This window comes from Poecilia reticulata, linkage group LG1 (assembly GCF_000633615.1).
Source record: "Poecilia reticulata strain Guanapo linkage group LG1, Guppy_female_1.0+MT, whole genome shotgun sequence".
In the NCBI taxonomy this organism is placed as follows: Eukaryota; Metazoa; Chordata; class Actinopteri; order Cyprinodontiformes; family Poeciliidae; genus Poecilia; species Poecilia reticulata.
In genome coordinates this window covers 32,104,852-32,129,429 of record NC_024331.1, presented here as the reverse complement: position 1 = coordinate 32,129,429, position 24,578 = coordinate 32,104,852, and the positions used below count along the sequence as shown (strand labels likewise).

General features: G+C 41.6%; 1 protein-coding gene across 2 annotated transcripts; it reads left to right on the top strand.

The window, feature by feature from the left end:
• The first annotated feature begins 1,976 nt into the window (after positions 1–1,976).
• Positions 1,977–24,100, top strand: slkb (STE20-like kinase b). 2 transcript variants are annotated; one of them, XM_008422328.2, is made up of 18 exons: positions 1,977–2,862; positions 5,383–5,547; positions 10,008–10,056; positions 10,299–10,448; positions 11,298–11,370; positions 12,497–12,691; positions 12,761–12,842; positions 14,542–14,673; positions 16,119–16,844; positions 16,916–17,046; positions 17,167–17,290; positions 18,838–19,017; positions 20,191–20,320; positions 21,776–21,900; positions 22,071–22,262; positions 22,336–22,461; positions 22,544–22,657; positions 23,480–24,100. In XM_008422328.2, the coding sequence occupies exons 1-18, from the start codon at positions 2,689–2,691 to the stop codon at positions 23,624–23,626; spliced, it is 3,015 nt and encodes a 1,004-aa protein (XP_008420550.1). In that variant the 5' UTR covers positions 1,977–2,688; the 3' UTR covers positions 23,627–24,100. The 2 variants fall into 2 exon arrangements, with proteins under 2 accessions (XP_008420550.1, XP_008420559.1); XM_008422337.2 differs by lacking the exon at positions 1,977–2,862 and adding an exon at positions 5,090–5,302.
• Positions 24,101–24,578: the final 478 nt, after the last annotated feature.

Sequence of the window (24,578 nt, the reverse complement as noted above, 5' to 3'; positions counted from 1 at the left end):
TACAAAATGTCAATATCTGTATATTTTACCCACCTGGTGTGAAACCTGTGCCTGTTTGGATGAAAACAGTTGATTTACTGGCAGAAATTGAAGAAAGACAAAGCTCTTCCTCAACATCTCTGTCTCTCTCTGTTTTTAGTTTTTATAGTAGCCAGGCTTGAGAAGCTCACTTCACACAGATATGTTGTGGGAAATGGACTCATGTTCTTTCCAACTACTGCTGAGCTTCACTGTCTTTTCCATCACTGTCATCAGTCTTTCTAGATTCAGTGCTCTCACCGCTACCTGTAACATTCATACATCACTAATTCTCGTTTTAATGTAAAATGCTCTGTACCTGCTGCCATCTAGTGGTAAGAACATTACATGATTACGCCGCTGCTACTACTACAGCAGATACTCAAAGATGGCATTATATGCAGACAATTCATTTTCAAAAAATCTTTTAAAACCAATTACCGTATTTTTCGGACTATAGAGCGCACCATACTAGCACCCTCAATAAAATAAAATAAAATAAAAACTGGAAGCTGCTCTCGGTTTTCCATTAGGACCCAGCAGAATGCCTCGTCCTAATAAATCTGCTGGACGCAGCACTCCGTCTCCAAAGTCAAACCATGGTTTCGTTCACACCGAGTTTAAGTGCAGCGGCTCTATTTCCCTCCTGTAGTGCCAGATCGACAGCCCTCAACTTAAAAGCTGCATGATATGAGTTTGAAAACATTTCTCCGTCGTGCCTGCTGCTAGCATGTGCTTGTTCTAAATGAAAATTAGCACGTTCTTCTTTGATTTACAATTTTGACTTCTAATGATTCACTTCCTGCTAGAGAGCCCCCTGGTGGTTGAAGAAAAATCCACAGAAAAGCCACAGCGGGCTACAATCCGCATGGTTCAAAGCTTAGGAAAAAAAAGTAGCAGCTTATAGTCCGGAAAATACGGTACAGTAGTGAAATTGAATAATTTCCACGGCACACCTGACGATCACTCACGGCACACTAGTGTGCCGCGGAACAGTGGTTGAAAAACACTGCCCTATATGATAACGGAACTATTACTGCTGATAGAAAATATCTAAGAAATAGGTTGTGAAACTGTTTATTCAATAGACAACTAATATAAATGTTGTTATTTTGATAATTAATCTTAATAAAAAAAAATTTCTTAATAATTAATACAAATGCATAATAAGTAGGAGTAATGTATTATTTTCATTATCATATACTAAAACAAGCATCTATAATCAGGGGTGGGCAATCCTGGTTCTGGAGGGCCGCTGTCCTGCCACTCTTAGATGTCTCCCTGGTCCAACACGCAGCTGAATCACCTCTCAAACGCAGGCAGGTTCTCCAGAGTCCTGCTAACAACCTCATTATTTGACTCAGGTGTGTTGAAGTAGAGACACATCTAAAAGGCCCTCCAGGCCTGGAGTTGCCCATCCCTGATCTATAACCGACTTACTTTTAAGTGCGTTCTTGTTCACTCTTTGCGTATTATATTCCTCATATTATTCATAGATTCTAATTTATTATTTTTACTTGGATATAGAAGACGATTCCACATGAGTAAAATATTTACATAATTAAGTTTTAGATTTGAGACTCTATGCGCTGTTTTTATTTTTATTTTTTCATTTCGGCTTGATCAATGTCTAAAAGTCACTCACAATATGGTTGTAACTGTGACGTAAGCGTCGATCGCTAGCGTTGTCTGTAGTCATATGGCCCATTCATTGAAACTTAAAAAAATTATTTCAGTCTAAATATTCTTGATAGGAACTTATTGTAATGTCTCACTGCGTGTGATATTTCTTTTTTTATATATATATAATAATACTATACTGTATGTATCATTGCGACACATTGCATTTTGCCGCAATGTATCATGGTAGACGTAGTTTCACTGAAACAAAGGGACTTTGGATGTTTCCGTACTGTAACTAATAATAAAGCGCTCGTAGATCGTCGCTTTGGTTGAGAAGGCGGCAGGGGGAGCAGTTTAAGCAGCTGTTGTGTTTCTGTTGGTTACCCCGGTCAGATGAGGGCAGCAGAAAGCTAATTTTAGCCTCATTTACCAACCGTTAACCAACTGTCACAGCTCAAGAAGAAAAGAAATGCTGGCACGCGCTGTGGTGTGCGTGAACGCGCTCGGTCACTAAATCCGCTACGAGGCACCAAGCAGCCCGACCCGCTCCGGGAAAAGATGACCGTTTTAACGGTTTTAACGAACACTAAACCGCGGATAAACTGCGTACATTGGTGTCCTTTTGGACTGTAGCGTGGGACTTTGTCGGAATCAACGCGAGGATTTGGACAGCGCCTGTTTTTTTGTCTTTTGTGTGTTTTTTTTTGTTGTTGAAGAAAGAGACCTACGGACAGACAGACTGGGTTGTTGTCGGGCCAGTTTAAACAACGACGAGATTCCCAAAACAGTTACTTCTATAAGAAAGAAGAAGGAAAAAAATTATACACGTTTTACTTGCTGCAAAACGGTTAAGATTTCAGTGGTTATTATTCTATGTGTACAAAGTGTTTATATTATGAGTGAAATAGCCACTGGGTAGACTGGTCAGATTGGTGTCAAAGGCTAAGCTAAGGTTTGGATCTGGGCTGCTATGGAAGCTTTTGAGTTTGTATTCTTAATGGGACAACATTAACCTGCTCCAAACCTGCTGTTTTGTCTTGATCCTTAATGAATTTTCAAGCAGCAGACATTATGTCGTTTTTTAATTTCCGTAAGATATTTAAACTGGGAGTGGAGAAGAAGAAGAAGCAATACGAACATGTGCGCAGGGATGAAAACCCAGAGGAGATTTGGGAAATAGTTGGAGAACTGGGAGATGGAGCGTTCGGCAAAGTTTTCAAGGTTGGTTTCCCCTTGATTGTTGCGCTTTTATTTTCTTTTAGGACAATGTTTTTATTTAAAAATGCCCACCTTTATTTCAATAATTCATCATTTAAAGCTGCTAACCTAACTTTCTGGGAATTCATTCAAACCCAGGTGAAATGTAGTTGTCACCTGTACAACACATCATGGTCAAGAGTTCTATTTCATTGGTAATTGTAGAGAAATAATTAAATCAAAAATAAAATTACTCCCCACACAAACACGTCTCTGCTGGCCTTGCAGAAGGAATGAGGCAAACATTAGTTTTTTTTGAGCATATCTGTATTTTTTTATTTGTTTTGCTTTATTAGCAAAGTAGCAGTGTAAACTGAAGTGGAAAAATCTGATTTTAGTATCATAGATCAACAAAAGATTTAATTTATGTTACAATGCTTCCTGCATCACCTCCTACTTGCACTGAAAATAATCACCAGGCAGACTTGACCCCAATGCTAACATTTAACATATCATCAACACCACAAACAGAAAGTACAAAAGAAAATCCAATTACTCTGCAGTCAGAAAGAGAAATGTTATTCAAGTAAGATCAGACTAAGAGTGGTGTCACCATGCTGGGAAATTATGGAACTATTTTGAGGAAACAAGCAGGATATGAGATTCATTCATTTTCTGAATGAAGAATATGCACAGAAGCCAATAAACTAGAAACATCTAAACTAGAAAATGAAAACCCAGAGGAGATTTGGGAAATAGTTGATGGAGGGTTTGGCAAAGTTTTTAAGGTTGGTTTCCCCTTGATTGTTGCTCTTTTGTTTTCTTTTATGACGATGTTTTTTATCTAAAAATGCCCACCTTTTTTTTAAAAGAGATTTATATTTGTTAGTTCTGATGATAATTATTGTCTTCTCAACCCTTCAGTCAGTTAAGGCAGATGGCCATTCACTCTGAGCCAGGTTCTGGTTCTGCTGGAGGTTTCTTCCTGTTACAGGGGAGTTTTCCTCTCCACTGTCGCCACATGCATGCTCTGTATGAGGGATTGCTGCAATGACACAAATCAAGTTAATGTCTATTTTCGCTACTTGTTCAGGAGAAGTGAATGCTGCAATCTGCTGGGTTTCCTTAAATGGAAAATGTTTTTTGAATCCTAAACTGAACTAGATGCATTGTTTGATAACTAACAAGGCTGCATGATATTCGAAAATCTTGCAGTCTATGCCTGTTTTCTTTTTTCCTTTCTTACTCCGTCACTCTGCAAACTTTAACATTTCAAGCGAATCCATTAGTGTTCGGTGTGAGAACCGGCCGCTGTGAAACTCTGCCCAAGTGGCTAAATATTACATCAGCATGAAAAATACAAGTTCATAACACTTGCAAAATATTATCCTACTACCTCAAATGGTAATTGCAGTTGCTATCTAGTAAGCCAAACCTTTTTTGGTTTATAAAAACCATCTGCTGGTGGTTTTTGTTATCCAGTAGAAAGTGGAGCTTGGTGGTTTTGGTTGATATGCCAGATCTAGTTTGAGTTGCAGGAGTTCAATGCAATGCTTTCAAGCAGTTAGATGTTATTGAGTCTTGGAGAACCGAGACTCAATAACCTTTTGTATTGTTAAATAAAATGATGGAATTATAGGATGCACATTTTTTTTCCTGATTATTTGTTTCAGATGTGATTTATTCTGGTAGCTGTTTTGTCTTGTTAAAAATGGAACAAAAAGAATCAGTTCAGTCACATATATGGTTTAAATAAAGATTATATGAGTTTGTCAATAAGTTTTATTTATTTTAGCATCTATTATTTGATTATTTTATTTTTTTATGCGTAATAGTGTTTTCTTTTGTGGCCAAATCTGCCCCATTTAAGAATGTGAGAACATGGAAAAAAAAGATTCTCAGACTGTAAAGTAAAATTATTAAACAAATAAATAAAACTGACAAAATAACATCCACAATAAAAAAAAAAATCTGTTTTTAATATTAATAATTTTTTTAATGTATTTGGAGTAAGTTTTAATAATCTATTAATTACAATGTTCATTTATGTAATTTTGAATAAAAAGTCTTTCCATAGAACAGTAAAGAGGCATTTAAAGTTGGATATGATGGCTCATATTTCCAGCTGTAGTCAGATGAGAAGAGCCTACAGATTATATAATTATCCAGAAATATTAAACTCCGCCGCTCTAACTCCATACCTCTGTCTGCTTCACAGTGAAGCTCAAACTGTAAGCTCCAGAAGTGATGGGAGTTTATTGAGCTTAAGTGCTGTTCATAGCTCACTGTGGAGCTGTGAATCAGCAGGAAGTGGCTGCGTCCCATATCGCAGCGGCGACTTCATTGAGTACATCCTGTGTGCCGAGGAGCCAAAACAGTCGAAGGAATTTCCACTTCAACATCACGAATAGCGAGGGATTTAACCCTGTTGTTACCGTCCTACTGGCTCGGATGGTTCTGGCATGTGTGTGTTTTCTATTTAACCTGTCTAAAGCTTGTATAAAGAAATGAAGAAGGATTAAATTGGTGTGTTTTTACCTCCAGGCTCAGAACAAGCAGACGGGCATCCTCGCTGCTGCCAAAGTCATCGATACGAAGACAGAGGAGGAGCTGGAGGACTACATGGTGGAGATCGACATCCTGGCCTCCTGCGATCATCAGAACATCGTCAAACTGCTGGACGCTTTCTACTACGAGAGCAAGCTGTGGGTGAGTGTCTGCTTCAAAAAGCTTAGTTTGGCTTTTTGAATGAAGGTTTTGTAAAGTAAATATTAGTAATCCTTCATTCATCTGAAGAAGAAGAAAGATGTAATTTCACCTCAAGCTTGTTAGAAAAGAAAACAAATCTGACAAGCTGCATCAATAGGATTTGGTTTGTTGTCAACATGCTCATGGTCAAATGAAAGCGTTCTGCTACAGGAAAGGGAACTTTGCTGGCTGGCCAAAAATGTTTCCACCTGGATTTACCTAAGCAAACAGATCCAAGCCTCCTATAATAATAATTACTGCAGGCGATTATCTTTCAGCTGCAACGAGTTCTTTAACCTCAGCTGACGCAATGAGTAGCTTCTCATTTCTTACACAAGCATGTAGAAAGACACACCCTGTGGCTGAGGAGAAGATGTTTGTCTGTTTAAGAAGGTTCAGATCACTGGCATCAAGCAGAGGCAGAAACGACTAAAACTGGGTCGAGAACTGTCCGACACATTTTCAAAACCTGAAAGGAAAGTGTAGAACCAGGACCCCATGCTTAAAATGGAATTCAGAAAAATAGAATTTTGGAAAAAATATAACTTAAATTGGAAAATAATAAGATGACTTTCAAACAGGGATGCACTGATTGCAGTTTTCTGTCCTATCGGTGATTACTGATTTCCAAAAATCCTGACCTGCCAATTTTGATTTTGACTGATAGACATTTTTTGTCTGAAATGTTAAATGTAGCAAGAAAGTCACTGAGTTGGTAACGGTGTGGTGACTGTTGTTAACGTGCAGACATGAGCTGGTGGGCCGGTCTGTCGGTCAAGCCTCTCTCACGGGAGAACAGAACTGGACAGTGTTTGATTTTTAGACCTTTGCAGAGGCTGATGAGATCAGCTTTACACGAATGTATCAGCTGATCAACAATCTCCCAAAATTAAGGAAATCGGCGCGAATAAATCGGTGCACCCCTAATTTTAAGGGACCTTAACAATAATCTTTTAGGAAGAAATGTGGTTAGGAAACAAACCTGAATGGTGGTGATAGGTGAGCACTTCAAAGCTTTATCAAATTAAAGAAGGACAACAGTAGAACTGAGAATGGTGTAATAGTGACAGTAAGAGCAAAATGTGAAGGGAAGTCGAGGAGTTGGGACTGAACAACTGAGTGTCCATAAGAAAACCACTAATCAGCAAGGCTAGCTGGAGAAAAAAGGTTTCAATCTCCAAGGAAGCACAAAGATTGGTTTCTGGAGAAGACATATTTAGAAGATGGTGGACTGTATAAAAACTGTCACAAAGGTCAAACAGAGAACAAAACAAAAAATGTACAATAGTTTTGGGATGTCACTGTTTTTATTATGAAAGACAAAGAGGAGGATGAGGAAAAGGAGACTGCTGTGGGAGCAGACATGGAAGCCATCCAACGGCACCGTTTACTCAGAGCATTTCAGACGCTGCTCTATTTTCATCGTAGGCCGTCTTTGTTTGTGACAGCTAAATGTGTTGGTAGTGAGCCTGTCACTGAACCACCAACTACCAGTTTAAACTCCCAACCAGAGTTTTTCCTTCCTGGATGGGAGACATTACTCCCATCCACTCCTAGTTATCAGGTCATAACTGTCTCATTTCCAGAAAAGCTGGAATTCTTTTTTTCTACGTGTGAAGGAAAGGTTGAGGAAGCTTCTTTCAGCCAGCTGTCCAGCAGTGTGCATCAGCAGGAGAGAAGCAGCAGCTTCATGTTCCTCTGTGGATCCATTCAGAGCTGATCAGTGGAGCAGCTGGTAGCAGCGAGGCTCTGGGCTCCTTCTGCAGGAATGCATCTGCTTCAAACTGAATGACTTATCGGTTCATTTGGGTGGAAGACCATCAGTTCCATATCTTCACAGATTTTTCCTGTTAAATTAATTGTCTTTTGTATGTCAAATATGAATAATCGGATAATTTGTGTTGCACAATTTCAGCCACATTCATCCTGTCTCCCTGTCTGTACGTTGCATCATCTGATGAAAAAAAATTATTGCAAAATTCCTTCTTTTTTTTACTGCTGCATAGTGGGATAAAATGTGGTTAAAGTTCACATGAGCTGCAGCAACAAGCAGCTTTAGGAGCTGTTAATCATCATACCAGTTTATAATCTGTTCGCTCCAAACATGAGACCTTTGTTTTTCATTTTCTTACACGCTCCTTTAAAACATTGATCTGATTAATTTCATGTCTAATGTTTCACTTGTATCTCTTCTATTTTGTCTTCATATATTAATATCCAGCCTGAGAGGTTAGAGGACTTGGACTTCAGTAACTCAGAGTTTTATTTTTCCTATCATGCAAATAATCTGAGTGTGACAGGTCAAAGGGCAGATATAGTGAACAGGAGATGACACAGAAATCACCATGGCGCTCCTGTGAGTCAGCACACAAACATCTGAAAAGGCATTCTGAACGTTGTTAACTCTCATGATAGCTGGTGTTTCATTTCAGTGCTGTGTTGAGCGCTCTGCCCTTTTCCTCCCCATTGTCCTCCAAACAATAAGCTCATTCTGATGGAGGTAGAGTTTTCTCCTTTTCCTCCTCATGTCGCACCTGTTCATGCAAAGAGGAGACGGACTCTAGGACGTTTCCTTCTCCTGATGAAAGGCTTTATTCTGTAAAACCCCAGAGGCGGCCGCTTCACGGCTGTTACTGCGCTACGTTTCCTCACTGCTGCGTCTCTGTCATTCCAGTCGCTGCTCTTCGCCACAACATTTCAGGTGGAATCACCTTCGACCACATCCGCCCTCTTTGTGTCACATGAATGGCTTGGAAAACACGTGGTGCACGGTTCTAAATGGAGTTCAGTGTGAATGTGTCAAATAAACAAGTGGGGAGGAAGCCGCGGCCCTGGCCTGTGGTTCCTCTGTTCACGCTGCCGCGCTGAAAAGCCTCTGGCGGCCATTGTGCCACAGCAGAGCCTCTAAAACAACAGAGGAGCAGCCAGGAGCGCTCTAAGACGGGGGCGGTGTGTGGCCTGGAGCGGCTTTGTTGTTGGAAGTGGAGCGGTCCTGAAAATCTCAAGTGAGCTCAGGAATTCCACTGAAGCTTTTCCTTGTTGTTGTTGGGAGTTTTTCACTTTCTACTTAAAAGCTGGTTGACCATATCAAACACTTTGACAGATGTGTAAACCACAAAAGGTTTCACGTTTTGCAGAAGTGTAACTTCTCTTTTATTCAGATAGTAACACTCGGCCAATATTTCTCAATCTCATTGTGGGCGGGAGGCTGTGTGAATGTTGTGCTGCTCAGTAGAGCCTCCAGATGCTGCAGACTTCTCTCCGTTCATACAAACTGTAATCCTATCAGCAGCAGAAGGCCTGAGGTCTGGCAGTGTGGAAAGCCTCAATCCTCTTACGTCAGCCGCCACACTGAGGCCTCTGAATGCCTGTAAGACCGTTTCATTCATGAATGCTGGGCGGTGGTTCGTTCCCACATTGTTTCAGCCAAGTTATTAGTTTGGCTGTTTTTGTATTTTTAGCTCCAGAAGGTTCTAGGAAGAAGTGAATATTTCTGTTTGAAACCAGGAACAGTTTCTGTCTTATGGTTCAGCTGCTTTCTGAGTCACTGAAGCTCCTTTTTCCAAGTGATTATCCTGAAGCCTAAAATCCTGCAGTTTCAATCAGAGCTGCACAATATTGGGGGAAAATCTGGAATTACAATATTTTCTATCCCTAAGATATTTATAACAATATAAAAAACACAGGAATTTTCAATTGCTGACCTGAGTAGCACCTTGTATGCTGTAAATAATTAATCTGCACTGATCTCCTCGTGAATGTTGCAGGTATTGTTTGTATTTGAGTTATTGTTACTGTAAGGGCTGCAGGATTCAAAAATCTTGCACTGATTAGTGCAAACTGGTAAATATTGTGATGATATCCGTTTCTATATCTGCCTATTGTCGTCTTTCCTCTTTTTCTCATCTGCACTTCCATCACTCTATGGCTGTTGGACATGATTCATGTCCAATCTGAGACTCGGCCCCACTGGCTAAATATTACATTTTATAATAAGTTTATAACCGTTGAGATATATTAACCAACTGCTGTTGCTTCCCAAACAGTCCTTTGCCTCCACCACAACGTTTTGAAGAAGCTTTGATGACATGAGTTTAATTTCCCTTTAGGATGAATAGAGCACTTTTGGTTTGATTTGAAATAAATTTTTATTTTCCTTCTGACAAACTTACAAATTGGGAAAATAAAATCCTTCACATGTAAGAAACTACTTCAGCAACTATTCTGATAAAACTGCAGAGGTCACTTGTGAACAATTAAAGGTTATTTTGGGCAGACTTAATAGACTGGTAGAAAAAAAAAAAAGCCGTTAAAGTAGGTGAGAGGTCAAATCTTCTATGAGCTTCATGTGTGTTTTATTTGAAGTAAAGCAGATGTTGGGAAGCTAACGCTGGTCCTGTGTTTTCTCCTGTTGTTGGCAGATCCTCATAGAGTTCTGTGCAGGAGGGGCAGTGGATGCCGTCATGCTCGGTGAGTCAGCAGTTCCACTTTTTATCACAGGTTGTTTCACCAACAGGGAAACGGCTTGAACCAGCAGCGAAAGTGAAAAAAGGCCTCAGCGGACCACCCACATGGTCGCTTTCTTCCTTGCTTTCTGCAAGACTTTAATTGTGGTTTAGGCCGTATCGCCACCTACAATTAGGCTACATTAGGGTGCCATGCTGAGCTGATTTAAAGCACACGCTCATGGCAACCGTCCCTCTTCTGCGCAGAACTGGAGAGACCCCTGACCGAACCGCAGATCCGGGTGGTGTGTAAGCAGACCCTACAGGCGCTTGTCTACCTCCACGAAAGCAAAATCATCCACAGAGACTTGAAGGCCGGCAACATCCTCCTCACTCTGGATGGAGACGTGAAGCTGGGTAAGAGCCAGCTGGTGACAGCGCCATGACGTCCCGTGTTCTACACAAAGGCTCTGTTCTTCACATGAATCCAACCTCCGCCAGCAGATACTGCAGATATTTACCAATACTGGAATACTGTTGTGATGTTTTCCTCAAATGATTACTTAACTATTTCATTTTTAAAACAAAGTGTTGGGTCATAAGCACAGTTCTTCCACTTCAGTAGTTTTTAACTCCCATTATTTTAGCCTTGGTAATTTAGACCCATATTATGTTCATGTGACGCCTTTCTGGTGATTCATTTCAAGCATCTGGACCAAATAGAAGAAGGAATGTTGGCCTGTCCAGCTTCGTGCTCGTTTGTACAAACTGAAAACCTTCTGTCAGTAATAATAGATGATAAATCCTTAAATTCCGAGTTTAAAGAATCAACTTTTTCGTGGCTCACTCAGAATCCAGAAAATCTACTTTAGCAAAGCAGACTGGGCAAATATTACCAAGATAAGAAATACTGACAGACTCTTGTCAAATAAATACAGAATCAACCACAGAGAAACCTAAAGATTCATACTATTTAATAATAAGAGCTTTGAAATGAAGCGTGACGCCTCAGTATCTTATTGGTTTGTGGCTTTTCTGTTCAGCATCCATCGTTTGGTGCTGCTGACCACAGAAGTTGTAGTAATGCAGGTTTATTCAGAGTGGCATGAGTCATGGTGAAATACACAGCAGACATTTTGTCCAGTGGCATAACACACAGAGGTGTCCGAGTATCTGCCTGCAGGAAAATCAGACTGTTGGTTTCACATGACCCAAAGTCTCCTGATTCAGTTATTCTGACTCATTTCTGTGTTTTGTGGCTTTCAGCTGATTTTGGCGTATCGGCCAAAAACACAAAGACGCTTCAGCGGAGAGATTCTTTCATTGGAACGCCTTACTGGTAAGTGGAGGAATAATTCCTCTATGTTAATGCAACATTTTATAAAAAGTAAACTTCCCAGAAAATATTGAGCTGCACAAAAGCATTTATGAACTTTTTCATAAACTTCAAAGTATTTTATTAGGCTTCTATGTGATTGAAAGTTGTGCATAGTTGTAAGGAAGAAGAAAAATTATACAAAGTTCTAGGAGTTTTTTTGTTTTTGTTTCTTTTGTTTTGCAATATAAATATGAGAAGTTTTCTGTGCCTGCTTGAGTTGATCCTTTGTCCAATTATAGCTACAAATTATATGCAGGTTTTCTGCCATGTCTGTTGTGTATTTAACTTCATCTTCCCGTCAACTTTGAGCAGCTAACAGCGTTTCACACCAGTTAGGGCAAAACAGCAATTGTCTCAAACAGAACGTTGACCACAGCTGGACAGTTTCTCATTTCTTCATTGCTTTCCAGTTCTTCCAAGACAAGTTCTTCTGCCATTTGCAGTTATTCTGCTCCGAACGTTGACGCTTGTTTTCCTGGCGCTGCTCCTCCACTCTGAGCTGCTCTCTGATAGCAGGCGACATGTCCGCTGGTACTTCGAAGTGGTTGAGATGTTGTTGTTTGGAGATTTGCACTCATGCAGGGATGTAAATCGCAGGCCAGTCAATGCATGCATTCTGCTACCAATGAAATTGCTTGCGCACCATACACAGGAAGAACCTGAATGATCTGCTAATGGAGACGAATCTGAGCAGGACAGACGGGAGAAGAACCAGTTAAAGAACTGGAGAGGCTTTAGAGGAGCCTACCCTCATCCCAGCGGATCATGACCTGATCCGCTGGGATGAGGGTGTGTGTGACATAACACACACTCCCTCCTCTCCACCACCTCCATCACATCCATGAACATCAGAAACGGGACTGGTGGACAGGGGTTCCACTTGATCCGGTCCAACTGGAAACAGACTTGACTTGGTGCCAAGAAAGCACCAAAGTTGTTTCTCTTGCAAATACCTTCATTTATACATGAGGATAAATTAATTATCCTCATGTAAGTAAAGAAAAAAGCCCAGCACACATTTCAGATTTTTATTTGTTTAAACGTTTTGATAAAACATGAAAGTTGAAGGTTGGACGAATGTTGTCAGGATGGCCCCTGAGGTGGTGATGTGTGAGACCTCCAAGGACCGTCCATACGACTACAAGGCCGACATCTGGTCCCTGGGGGTCACCTTAATCGAGCTGGCGCAGGTCGAGCCCCCCAACCACGAGATGAACCCCATGAGAGTCCTGCTGAAGATCGCAAAGTCCGACCCGCCCACACTGATGCAGCCGTCGCGCTGGTGAGTTGCCATGTTTCTGTTTGACGGCTGAGTGAACGGCTGACTGAATGTTTGGTTTTCTCTGCTCAGGTCTCCAGAGTTCAGCGACTTCCTGAAACGTTGCCTGGACAAGAACCTGGACAGCAGATGGACCGCAGCGCAGCTTCTTCAGGTACCGTCTGTCCAAAGCTAAATCTCTCAATGTGTGATTATCCCCAACACCTGGCCACTTCTAAGCCACTTCCTCCCCCACCTCCACCCATGCACCACCTGCCATCAGAACCCGGTGCGACATCTGTTGAGCCGCTCTGTACGCTCTGAACCGTCTGTCCCAGTAGGACTGACACTCATCCCTCTGCTGGAGCTGACGTCAGCAGAGCAGGCTTTGTTTTTTCCATGGGGTTTAAGGTGCTAAACCAGAGCCGCTCATTCACTCAGTGTGCAGACAGGCAGGCCAGCAGGACGCATTTTACCTCATACACATCGGGAAAACCACAGCACTGCACAGACGACGCAATGGGCTTAAAAATACAAAACAGCGGCCTGCCGCCGATGAAGGTTCTGATATCTAAGAAGCTTCACATCATCAGGCCTGCCATAGAATACATGCAGCAGATTTCTAAACCGAAGAAGGTGAGACTGTGTTTAAATCTTGCATTTTACTGATGAATTGAAGTGATTTTACTGTTAAGTGTAGGCAGGCGATGGTTAGTGTTGAACACTCAGATGGTCTTGCATAATGTGTTATCACAAAGTCTTAAACTTTGAGCAGTTTGTGTTTGTAACTGAGATCAGTTATCAGCAGAGAGTCACGTCTCTGCTTCTTATCACCCTGAACAGCTTTCAACTTGAAAGTAAATGAAGCTGAAAATAGAATAGTTTTTCTTTCCATGCACACAAATCAGAAGGTTGAAACAGGAATGATCAGATTTGTTATTAATTTGCGGAAAGTAAAGAAAAAAGATTAGCAATAGCTTCTGCATTTCTCTTTGCAGACGCTCAGACTGAAATATTTACTGCTTGATGATTTGACCTTGTAGTGAATCACTGCACTAAGATTTGGCTGTTTCTAAAAACGGCTTCCCATCTGTACTGCATGGATTCGACCAGCTTCTGCTGCCTCTGAACTGGGTTTCCAGCTCAGGACAGAAACATCAGTTTTAATGTTACTGGAGGAGCAACATTTGCAGTTTCTGGCTGAAAAAACTTCMCCTGCCAATACAGATTTTTATTTTTATTTTTTTTGTCAGAAAAGTTGCTAAATATAACGATGAAGTTAGCAACAGTGGGGTGCCTATTGTATAACTGCTCATGTGCAGACGTATCAGTCGACAGCCATCTCTAATGGAGCAAAAGAGGACAGCGGCTGATTTTCAGATCTTTTCCGAGGTAAATAAGAAAATAAGATCAGTTTCACTTGTAAGTATCGACCAAAATCTTAAATCATCCCAGATTTCCTTACTTTTATCAGCACAGACCCAGATGTCAACCCACTTCACTTCAGCGTTACGCTGGCTTGAATTTAGTGTTTGGGGTCATCTGACAAACAACATTGTTGCTCCATTTTGCGTTTTAACGTGTTCTAAAGCAAATCATGGTCTCTTCTCATCATGTTTTTTTTCTATCATGGGTTTTTTGTTGGGGCGTCTTGATTATCTCCATATTCTTCTAATTGTTGGAGTGTTTACAGGTAGCTGAGACCCAGCAGCTGATCATTGGCTGAGTCTTTGAGTTTGGTTTCCATTTCTTGCAGTTTTTTAAATGTTTCCATCTCCAGTCAAATTCTCAGTGTATGCTCTTCTTATGAACAACGCCTGGAATGACATTGGTTTTTATCTACCAACAAGCCTTCGGTGTTGTCTTGTGTGCAGCATTCGTTCGTCTCAACCGTGACTGACAGCCGGCCGCTGAGGGAGCTGATAGCCGAGGCGAAGGCTGAGGTCACCGAGGAGATCGAAGAGCACAAAGAGGAAGAGGAGGAGGAAGAGACCGAGGCTCATCTGGTGAGTAGATATTTACATCAAAGTCTATTTTACTGGAGATTTATGACGTGAAAAAAGAGTGGTTGTTAATGTTTGATACTTTTCACTCATAACTCAAGAGTATTTTAACTGTATTAAAAAGAAAATGGTAGATATCTATTGTGACTGTAAGATCTGTTGGTTTTGACCGTAACAGAAACGGCTAAAGTCTCATATTCAGTATGGAGGCAAGGAGATCAAACAGTTTATGTCTCAAAGTACCACCAACTGTCCAAATATCTTCTCTTTATGATCAAAACAAAACCAGGATTGGTCATAATATAAACATTTGTGAGCTTGCTGCACATTCTAGAGGTCTACCTTCTGTTTGAAACAGAAACTAAAATCCTACAGGAATTCAAAAAGACTCAAGTTCAGTGTTTGTTGAGTTTTGAACATGAAGTTGGTAGAAAGAGGATTATTATTCAGCTCATGCTTTTATGGGCTAGGCATTTCTGCTTGATGGAAAATTAAAGGTCCCAGTTGTTGTTTTCATCCTCAAAAGCCAAGAAGGTGCAGGACGTGGGAATGCTGCCACTGCAAACACTAATTACTCCAGTTCTGTTTCTGCATAAACATCCTTCCTGTTGGGTCACTTTAGCGTTGATCTCTCCATTGTTTATCATGATGACTGCAGCTCCTCAAGGCCACATGAAACCCAGAATGACTGGAACAGAGCACCAAGCTGGCTTCACATTAACATCATAAACCTACTCTTTATGAGTGAAATGGTACAATGAGGATTCAGCAGTTTGAAAACAAGAAACTGAATCTAAAAGAAAATTAGTCAAAATAATAAATTGCAGACATTAGAGATCCGTCCACACCAACACAGATTTTAGAAAAATCAGTTTCTACGCAGACCACATCTGATTTAACTTTCTACACCAGAAACGGCAACAGCCTAATGTCTATTTCTACATCTATATCACATTTTTCTGACTCACCCATAAATCTTCAAACATAAGTTAAAGACGGTAACATCTGACAGCATGGTTCCTGCTCATTCTTAGTCTTCAAATGTCTAAAATGAAGGTCCTTAAAATGGTTAAAATTCAGTGTAAAAACTAAGCTGACATCTATGCCTTACATTTTGTCACTATTTAACCTCATATTATTTTCATTTTGATTTCTCTACCTTTTTTTTGCTTCTGTCATGTGTAAGTGTTCGTTTTTTGCCAGTTGGCTGGACAAAGTTTGCACATTTCTGTGTAGGTGCAAGTCTTAAATTCCATTCATAATGGTGGAGTTGGTGAAACCTGCAGAAAGCCTGCAGAGGTTAAACAACATGGAAGACAGCAGGAGCTGCAGTTGTTTAGCCGTGCTTGAGATGTTCTTTTGAGTCCTGAAGCTGTTACTTTTTGTGATTTGCTTTCTGCTGACTCTGCATTTATATGACAGTTCTAACTTCTGCATGGTTCCTTCAGGGTCACAAACGGGCTCCGTCTGACGCCAGCGTCGCCAGCTCCGAGGACGAAAAGATCCCTCTGTCGCCCTTGGAATCGGTCCCTGAGAAGATGGAACCGATCCTACCAGTTCCTTCCCCGGCCAAGCTTCCCGACTCCAACCATGTGGAGGAAACCGTCTCCACAGAGGAACTTGTTGCGCCTGCTGCACAGGAGCAAACACAGGAAGCTCCAAACACTCCAGTTCCAGCAGAACCTGAAGAGAAACCGTCAGAGGAGAACGTTCCAGAGGCCATGTCTGATGCCACTTCACCGGGGTCAGAGGCCGAACCAGACACACCGTCCAAGGAGCTGCAGCACCTGGCGATAGACGTGGAGGATGAAAAGGAAGTGGACACGGCCGAGGTTCCTGGGCCTCCTCAGGAGACTAACTCACCTGCTGCACCAGAAGAAAACACTCCTGCTCAGGAAGAGGAGGAAGATCAATACAAACACCTCAAGGTGACTCTAACTCTGCCTGAGCCAGAGCAGGAAAACCTGAAGAAGGAAAACGGAGAGCAGCCGGTAGAAAAAGACAGAACGAACGCTGAAGAGGAGAAGAAGGTTCCGGATAAAGCCAAAGACGAAAAAGAGCGAGATTCTGATTCAGGAAGGGGCTCGGCTGCAGACAACAGCTCAGTAGACCTCAATCTGTCCATTTCCAGCTTCCTGTCCAAAACGAAGGAGCCTGGTTCTGTTTCTATACAGGTAAGCCTCAGAAACACACATAAAGCCACAGGAAGACCTCTTCCTTTTTAACCTGCTTGCTGTTTCCTCAGGACTCCAGACGGCAGAAGAAGACGCTGAAGAAAACTCGTAAGTTCATGGTGGACGGGGTGGAAGTGAGCGTCACAACATCAAAGATCGTCACTGACAACGACACCAAGAACGAGGAGATGAGATTCCTCAGGTGCTCATGTCACTTCATTCAAACCAAACAAATGGTTTGAATGACCATTTCATATGCAAATAATATGAAAATGAGTTAAACTGGAAATTTTTTCTGACTGTGCTGTTTCTCCTCTTGCAGGCGGCAGGAGCTGAGGGAGCTGCGTCTCCTGCAGAAGGAGGAGCAGAGAGCCCAGCAGCAGCTCAGCAACAAGCTGCAGCAGCAGAAGGAGCAGATCTACAGACGCTTTGAGCAGGAGACCACTGTGAGTCTGCTTCCCTCCAGCTTCACAGCATTTCAGCCTTGTTTTCAAACCGGATCAGCAGCTGTAGTTTCTGTTTAGAGATAAGCACAGGGAGCCGTTTCCCCTGCTCACATGACACTGTGAACTTCCTGAACCTGGTCACCGTAGCTACAAACCTTTTTGTTATCACCCTGATCATCTCAGCTAAAAACTGCTGAACTTCACTGCCTCCCAGCAAACTGCAGCTCAGTCACATTCTGTGGAAGCTGCTGCTCAAAGGAGCATCACTGGATCAAGTCTCCTGACTGTTCAAAACAACTGCTTTTCTTTGAAAACGTCTATTAATTAAGTTAGAACATCTTATGTGAACAGTGGGAAATTCAGAGCTCAGAACTGTATTTACTGTTACAATAAGGTAGCAGTAAAAAGGTTTGGAGTTTATCATCTTATCAATATAAGATGAAAAATAAAGAAACCTGACAGAGTTTTGCTCTGAAATAGAGGACTGAATGTTTTGTGCAGCAGTTATCCTCCATAAGAAATGAGCTTTCAGAGCGATCTGCTGTAGAGAAATAAACCAGAGGCCATCTGCAGATTAAAGGAGAGTTTATTAAGCAAATCATAGTTTCTTATCACATTCCAAGGATTTACAGCCAGTGTTTTTTTTATTATTCAACATTAAAACAAGTAAAACACACAAAAATCACTTAAATTGGTGAATACTATGATGTTATGACTTGACATGTAAGCAAAAAGTGCTAATGTCTTTCTCCTTTGGGTTCACAGCAAACAGATTCCACAGTGTGGGAAGTTACATAAAATCTAGTCTTTCTATCTGAACAATAAGTTTTTTTGAAAATGTGGTATTTATTTGGTCATGTGACAGTGATAGTGACGCAGTGCAGAATTTTGATTTGCTAACTGAAGCAATGCAGTTGTTTTTTTTTGTTCAATGTGTTGAAAGGGTGAGAAAATATACCGTATATATCTGTAAATATTGGTTATTGGTGACAAAAGCAACACTAACCTCTTAAACTCCCAGCCTCTTTTTGGAATATCTCCTCGAAAAACAACAACCCAAATGAACTGAATACATCTCAGGAATTACTGGATTGATGAAAGTCCAGGCGCAGCGTTAAACAATGTGTCTCGGTGCCGCAGAGCTTTCAGTTTTCTGGCCAGGCATTGTGAGCAGCACAGTTTCTCAGGAGCTCATTGGTTGATTCAAATCAATGACGCGTCCATCAAACCGTCAGAGCCAATAGAATCTGTGGACGTTTACAAAAGTCACTTAGCCGCCATCATTCACCAATCACAGCGAAGGACGGTGAAATTCCTCATCAATGAGTGAAATGCAAACACTAAAACACGTTTAGCTTAGAATATCTGTTTGTCCTCCATATTAAGGAAAATCTCCAAACTTTGCTTTTCTGTTGCAATATTAGTTTTTCTCACTCCTGACTTCTATCATCACAATGTTTCCTCCAACCCCTCTGAGCTTCAGTGTCTCAGAAAGTCTCAGTGATGTCTGGAGACGGTTGAGTGATGAGGCGGTTTGTGTTGGACAGAGTAAGAAGCGTCAGTACGACCAGGAGGTGGAGAACCTGGAGCGGCAGCAGAAGCAGACCATCGAGAGGCTGGAGCAGGAGCACACCAACCGGCTGCGAGACGAGGCCAAGCGCATCAAAGCTGAGCAGGACAAGGAGCTGTCCAAGTGCCAGAACATGCTGAAGAACCGCAAGAAAGAGGTGAGTCCCAGCCGTCTGTCACATTCTGCCCCTCAAGAGTCCAAAATGTTTCCGCTGAGACAAACGGTGCCCTCATCTGTCCTCCAGAGTTTCTGCAGCTTCTGCCCCACCAGGCCAGGTTAAATCTTACACTCTCTGCCTCATTTTAGCTCCTTCTGTTGCTCACGCCTACTTCACAGCAAACAGGACTTTCTCCACAGCATGTGACACAATGAAATGTCTTAAAGAGGATTTTCTGTTCCAACCCTCTCTGACGCTGGAAAATGTTTATTATATTAAATCATAGAGCCGTCGTTGGTCTGATGTTTGAAGCTGTTCAATGAAACCAGTAGAACTTTAAAACCACTTCCACCAGCCGGAGCGCTCTGAGTGTGAGTGGGAGAACAGTGGACTGTGATCCACATGGAGTGGCTGATGTCAGGATTGAGTGGTTTGAATCGTCCTCATGGAGCAACGCAGCCATTCAGCATGTCAGAGGAAACGTTTGGTCTGTTTTTACCAGTAAAGTTACTCTGGAATACCTATTTAAGACAAAAATAAAAACGATGTTGAAATGATTTTGTCTCAATCCTTCATTATATTTAATAGCAGAAGCAACATCTGACCACATGTTAGAAGCAGTTTGTCTTTGGCCTCTCATGTTAATTTAGTTCAGTTCTATAGCTACAATTCACAACAAATGTCGTCTGGAGGTGCTTTACCAATAAAAGCATTTAAAATAAAAAAATATATATTAATAATCTACCCTGAAGAGTGTCGTGGATCAGATTATTGAGTTTCCCTTCAGGGACGATGAAGATGAAAGTCATAATCCAGACTCCCATTGGTTCAGAGTTTCTGTGATGTCAGAGCTGATTGACATGCATCATATCAGCTGTTTTTCATCTCTGGTTGTTTTTCAGTTTCTGTGCAATTTGACTGTGTTAAGGTCAGACTCCTTCAGAGTTAGCTGAGCCCAGAATAACATGGCCGACAGGTGAAGCGCTCATTAACAGCCGGTGTTTCTGTCTGGTTTAGCAGCTCAAGCCGTTCTCAGGCTGACAGTTTGGCTGTGAGCCTGGAAGCGACACGTTTATCTGACCTCAGAGGGCCTGCCCTGCTCGTTGATGTTGGTGCAGAAATGACCTCAATATCACTTTTATTCAAAAACCATCTGTGTTCTTCTGAATCCAGGAACAGGAGTTCCTCCAGAAGCAGCAGCAGGATCTGGACAGCGCGCTGAAGAAAATAATCCAGCAGCACAAGCACGAGCTGGCCACCATAGAGAGAGACTGCCTGAACCACAAGCAGCAGCTGCTCAGAGGTGAACCCTGGTTCAGCTTTAACGCCGCTGTAACGGAAAAGACCAGGAGCCCAGATATTAAATATGTCACCACCAGATGGCACAGCTAGCTGAGAACTAATGTTAACGATGAATTCATAGAAAATAAATGGGAAAATCTTCTAATTACTTATTATTTTAGATTTTATTAAAAACTTCTACCTTTATCAAATAAATTGTAACACATTATTTAGGTGTCCTAGTTAAAAAATTTGATGTATTTTCTTTGAAAAAGGGGGAAGAAAACATCCCATAACTTAAATTCACCCCAGATTGACTGTGAGGTTTAATCAGGAACTGTTTCACCTTCCGTCACATAGAGCTTTGTTAAATAGATCTGAAAGGTTTGATGAACCTTGATGATCCAGAATCACTAAGTTTGCTAACTGCTTCAGATAAGCAACACAGTATCAACAGTCAAAGAAGAAATGATTTTGCTTTGCAGAAATTTAAATCTGCAGTTTTACATGATTTTTATCCACCATCAAAGGATTTCCACAAAGACACCGACCCCAACCAATAGGGGGCAGTCTTCCGTTGTTAGGCCACTTCACACTCAGCAGCAAATACTCATAACCTGGAGGTCGACTCTGTTAAATATTAGCCATGGCTTCCAGGTAACAGCTGCAGTAGTTCAAGAATTTGCAATTGTGTGAATCAGCTAATTAAATAAAAAATAGTTATTTGTGTTTTTGGGTTCTTCATAGCTGTTTCTAAAGTTTTGTGTATAAAGTTGATTGTAATTAGTAGAAAGTGACTCTGTGAGCCACATATTATTTATGAAATCAGCTGGTTCATCTGCAGCTGGTCATCATGTTGAGTCCAGATCCAGCTCTGATGCTGCGTTCCAGTTTTACTCGGGACTCTGAACTGGAAAATTCCAACTTCCCAGTCAGAAAAATCAACTGGAATGCCCAGTGTGATCGGATTTCCCACTGGGAAACTGGGAGCGACTCCGAATACCCCCGGTATGAATTATAAGGACGACTTCACTTTTCAAAATGGCCGCTCCTCGCATCAACATTGTGGTGGAAACATAAGGCAGAGATGTAAGAGTCCGATTAAATCGATGCCTGCTACTCTAAACTGAACACGTTAAAAGTGGTGTTCGTTAATGGAAAGTAAATTGTAAAATGATGTTTATGGGCGCCGCCATGTTGAAATTCTAACTTCTTAACCAGAAGGTTAAGAAGTTTTCCAGCTCAGACTTCCCACTTCCCCGGTTACTGGAACGCAGCATAAATGAGTCCCGGCTCAGAAATGTGGGTTTGGCCCGGTCATCCTGAACAGCTTTAACTGGAAATGAAAGTGACAGGGTTCAAAGGTCATAAACTGAGATCTTTATAAAATAAGCTTAAGACGGCTGCAAATGTTTCTTATTTAAACAACTTAATAGAAGTTCGCCTCATGTTTGTCTTCGCTTGTTTCTGCATGCAGCACGAGAGGCTGCAATGTGGGAGATGGAAGAGCGCCACCTGCAGGAGAAACACCAGCTGTTCAAACAGCAGCTGAAAGACCAGTACTTCATGCAGAGACACCAGCTGCTCAAGAGACATGAGAAGGTACGGGGACATGGCTGGAGTCTGTGGCTTCCTCAGTCAGTTAGTTCATCACCATGCAGAGGGAAATGATTCAGAAATTAGAAGCAACTTGTTGTTCTGCTCCAATATATCAAGGTAAAACCCGTCTTGTGGTTCTGAGAACTTTCCCAGCAGCTGGTTTGTGCCTGCAGGAGATGGAGCAGATGCAGCGCTACAACCAGCGCCTCATCGAGGAGCTGAAGAACAAACAGACCCAGGAGCGAGCCCGGCTGCCCAAAATCCAACGCAGCGAAGCCAAGACGCGCATGGCCATGTTCAAGAAGAGCCTCCGCATCACCGCAGCGCTCATCACCCCCGAGCAGGAGAGGGATAAGGTCAAGCAGGTGGGATGGCGCTTCAGATCAGAGAGAAGCTGTGAATGAATCCAGCCGGCCTCATCGCTGTCTCTGTTCCCAGTTTGCTGCTCAGGAGGAGAAGAGGCAGAAGAACGAGCGTCTCCACCAGCAGCAGAAACACGACAACCAGATGAGAGACCTGCAGCTGCAATGCGACGCCAACATCCGGGAGCTGCAGCAGCTGCAGGTCCTCAATGCGAAAACTGCTTTAGCCGTGTTAAAGTTGGGTTTTCATAGCAGAAAGAACTGAAGAGATGTTTGTGTTTCAGAATGAGAAGTGTCACCTACTCATCGAACACGAGACCCAGAAGCTGAAGGAGCTGGACGAGGAGCACAGCATGGAGCTGAAGGAGTGGAGGGAGAAGCTCCGGCCCAGGAAGAAGGTAGACCGCCCGCACTTTATTCATTTAGATCAAATCACATTCTCTCTTCTCATGTCAAGTAGATTTCAGACTACATCACGTTTAGTAGGGCTGCGACTAACGATAACATCAACATGTGAAAAGCTCAACTCCTTCTGCTCGACGCAACATCAGCACAGTGCAGGGATGAACTGTGGATTCATTTTTGGATAAAACTGTTAAGAATTTCATAGCAAAAGGTGATAAATAGATTTAATCTTAAATGCAAAAGTATATATTTTTGTACACTTTTGGCTTAATTACTGCTCTGAAAATGGCTTTTTATTAGTGTATATTCCAATTCATAATTAATTTATTACTACTTGAATTATTATTTCTGTAATCAATTAATTATGATTAATCCCATTAATCGCTTCAGCCCTACATTTTAGCAACAAAATAATGAATTAGGCATGCATTGAAAACGCTGACGACTAGATGGTGCCAAAGGGCTTTAATATGATCCTCAGTATGTGTAGAATATACCTCAACAAGCATTGGTGGTAAACATAGCCTACAACTAGTTTAGAGGTTTTGTCTCCTGCGTTCCAAAAGCCTCAACAGAAATACCTGAATTATAATTTTTAAAGTGAAACTGGTGAAAAAAGGACAAAAATATAGAAGGAAAACTCTGAACTTCATAGTTGTTTTGATTAGAGGCTGCAGGTAGCATGCTAACTGCACAGTTAGCTTGATAACTCTTAGTTAGTAGCGTTACAGTTCTACTCTCTGCTCCATACAGTCTGAAAACACTTTCTATGGCCTTGTTTGTTTGTTTCCATGGTAACTGGGGTTTGTTTGCAGGCGTTGGAGGAAGAGTTCGCCAGGAAGCTGCAGGAACAGGAAGTGTTCTTCAAGATGAGCGGGGAGTCCGAGTGCCTTAACCCGTCCACCCAGAGCCGCATCTCCAAGTTCTACCCGATCCCCAGCGTCCACTCCACCGGGTTCTAACCCAAACGGGCCGACAGGACAGGAAGTCTGAGGAGCCGCTGCGGCGCCACTTCAGTCGCCCAAACCCAGTGCCTGAATAACTGGAAATATCTCCACCTTCAGATCCCTGCAGACGTTTGCACTACGGATCGCTCTCTGTTTTTTTATGGTCACACATGAATCAGAATGTATTTGTGGCTAAAACATCCTGTTGAAGGAACGGGTTACAGCAGATTTTCATCCAGACATTTTAGATTTTGTAGCTCTCGTCTCCTGGCTGACATGGATGCAGTTTTTTCCTTCTGAATGCCTTCAGGTTTGTTCTAAAGCATTTCAAAGACACTCATGGTTTTTATTCTCCAAGGAAGCATCAAGTTATCAGCTCCAACAGCACAGAAAGAAAAATCTGAAGAAACGTTTGTGTATTTTTATCTTCTGATGACGTATTGTGTTTCTTGAAAAGCCCAAAGTAGATGTTAGCCTTAATAATTTAGATGTATTGTAAAGTTGTTACTGTGACTTTAAGGATTCAGATGTGTTGCGGAGGTTTTTATTCTGTACTCAAGAAACTAAAAAAACACAAAAATTGATTTCTTTTCATTTACTTTTATTAATAAAAAAAAAACTGGACCTGACTGGTTTAGGCCTTTTGACCTCTGATTGGTTCATCTCGTTTTTGGTTTTCTTGATTGGCTGTTCTGAGTTGTAAAATAAATATAATGAAGTGCTGTGCACCTTTTGTTAGAAAAATATTTTCAATTGCTATTTATATGAAAACTGCTCAGCTTCCTAAATTCAGACTGAAAACAAAAACATATCGACATCATTAATTCATTTTTTAAATACATGTATAGTTTTTAGAAATGCTTGTATAATGTTGATTTTCATTCTGCTGTAAATAAAATATTTCCTCTAAACAAAAGCTTCTCCTTTGGTCTCATACATACAAACATCCTTTAAAAATGCCCATGAT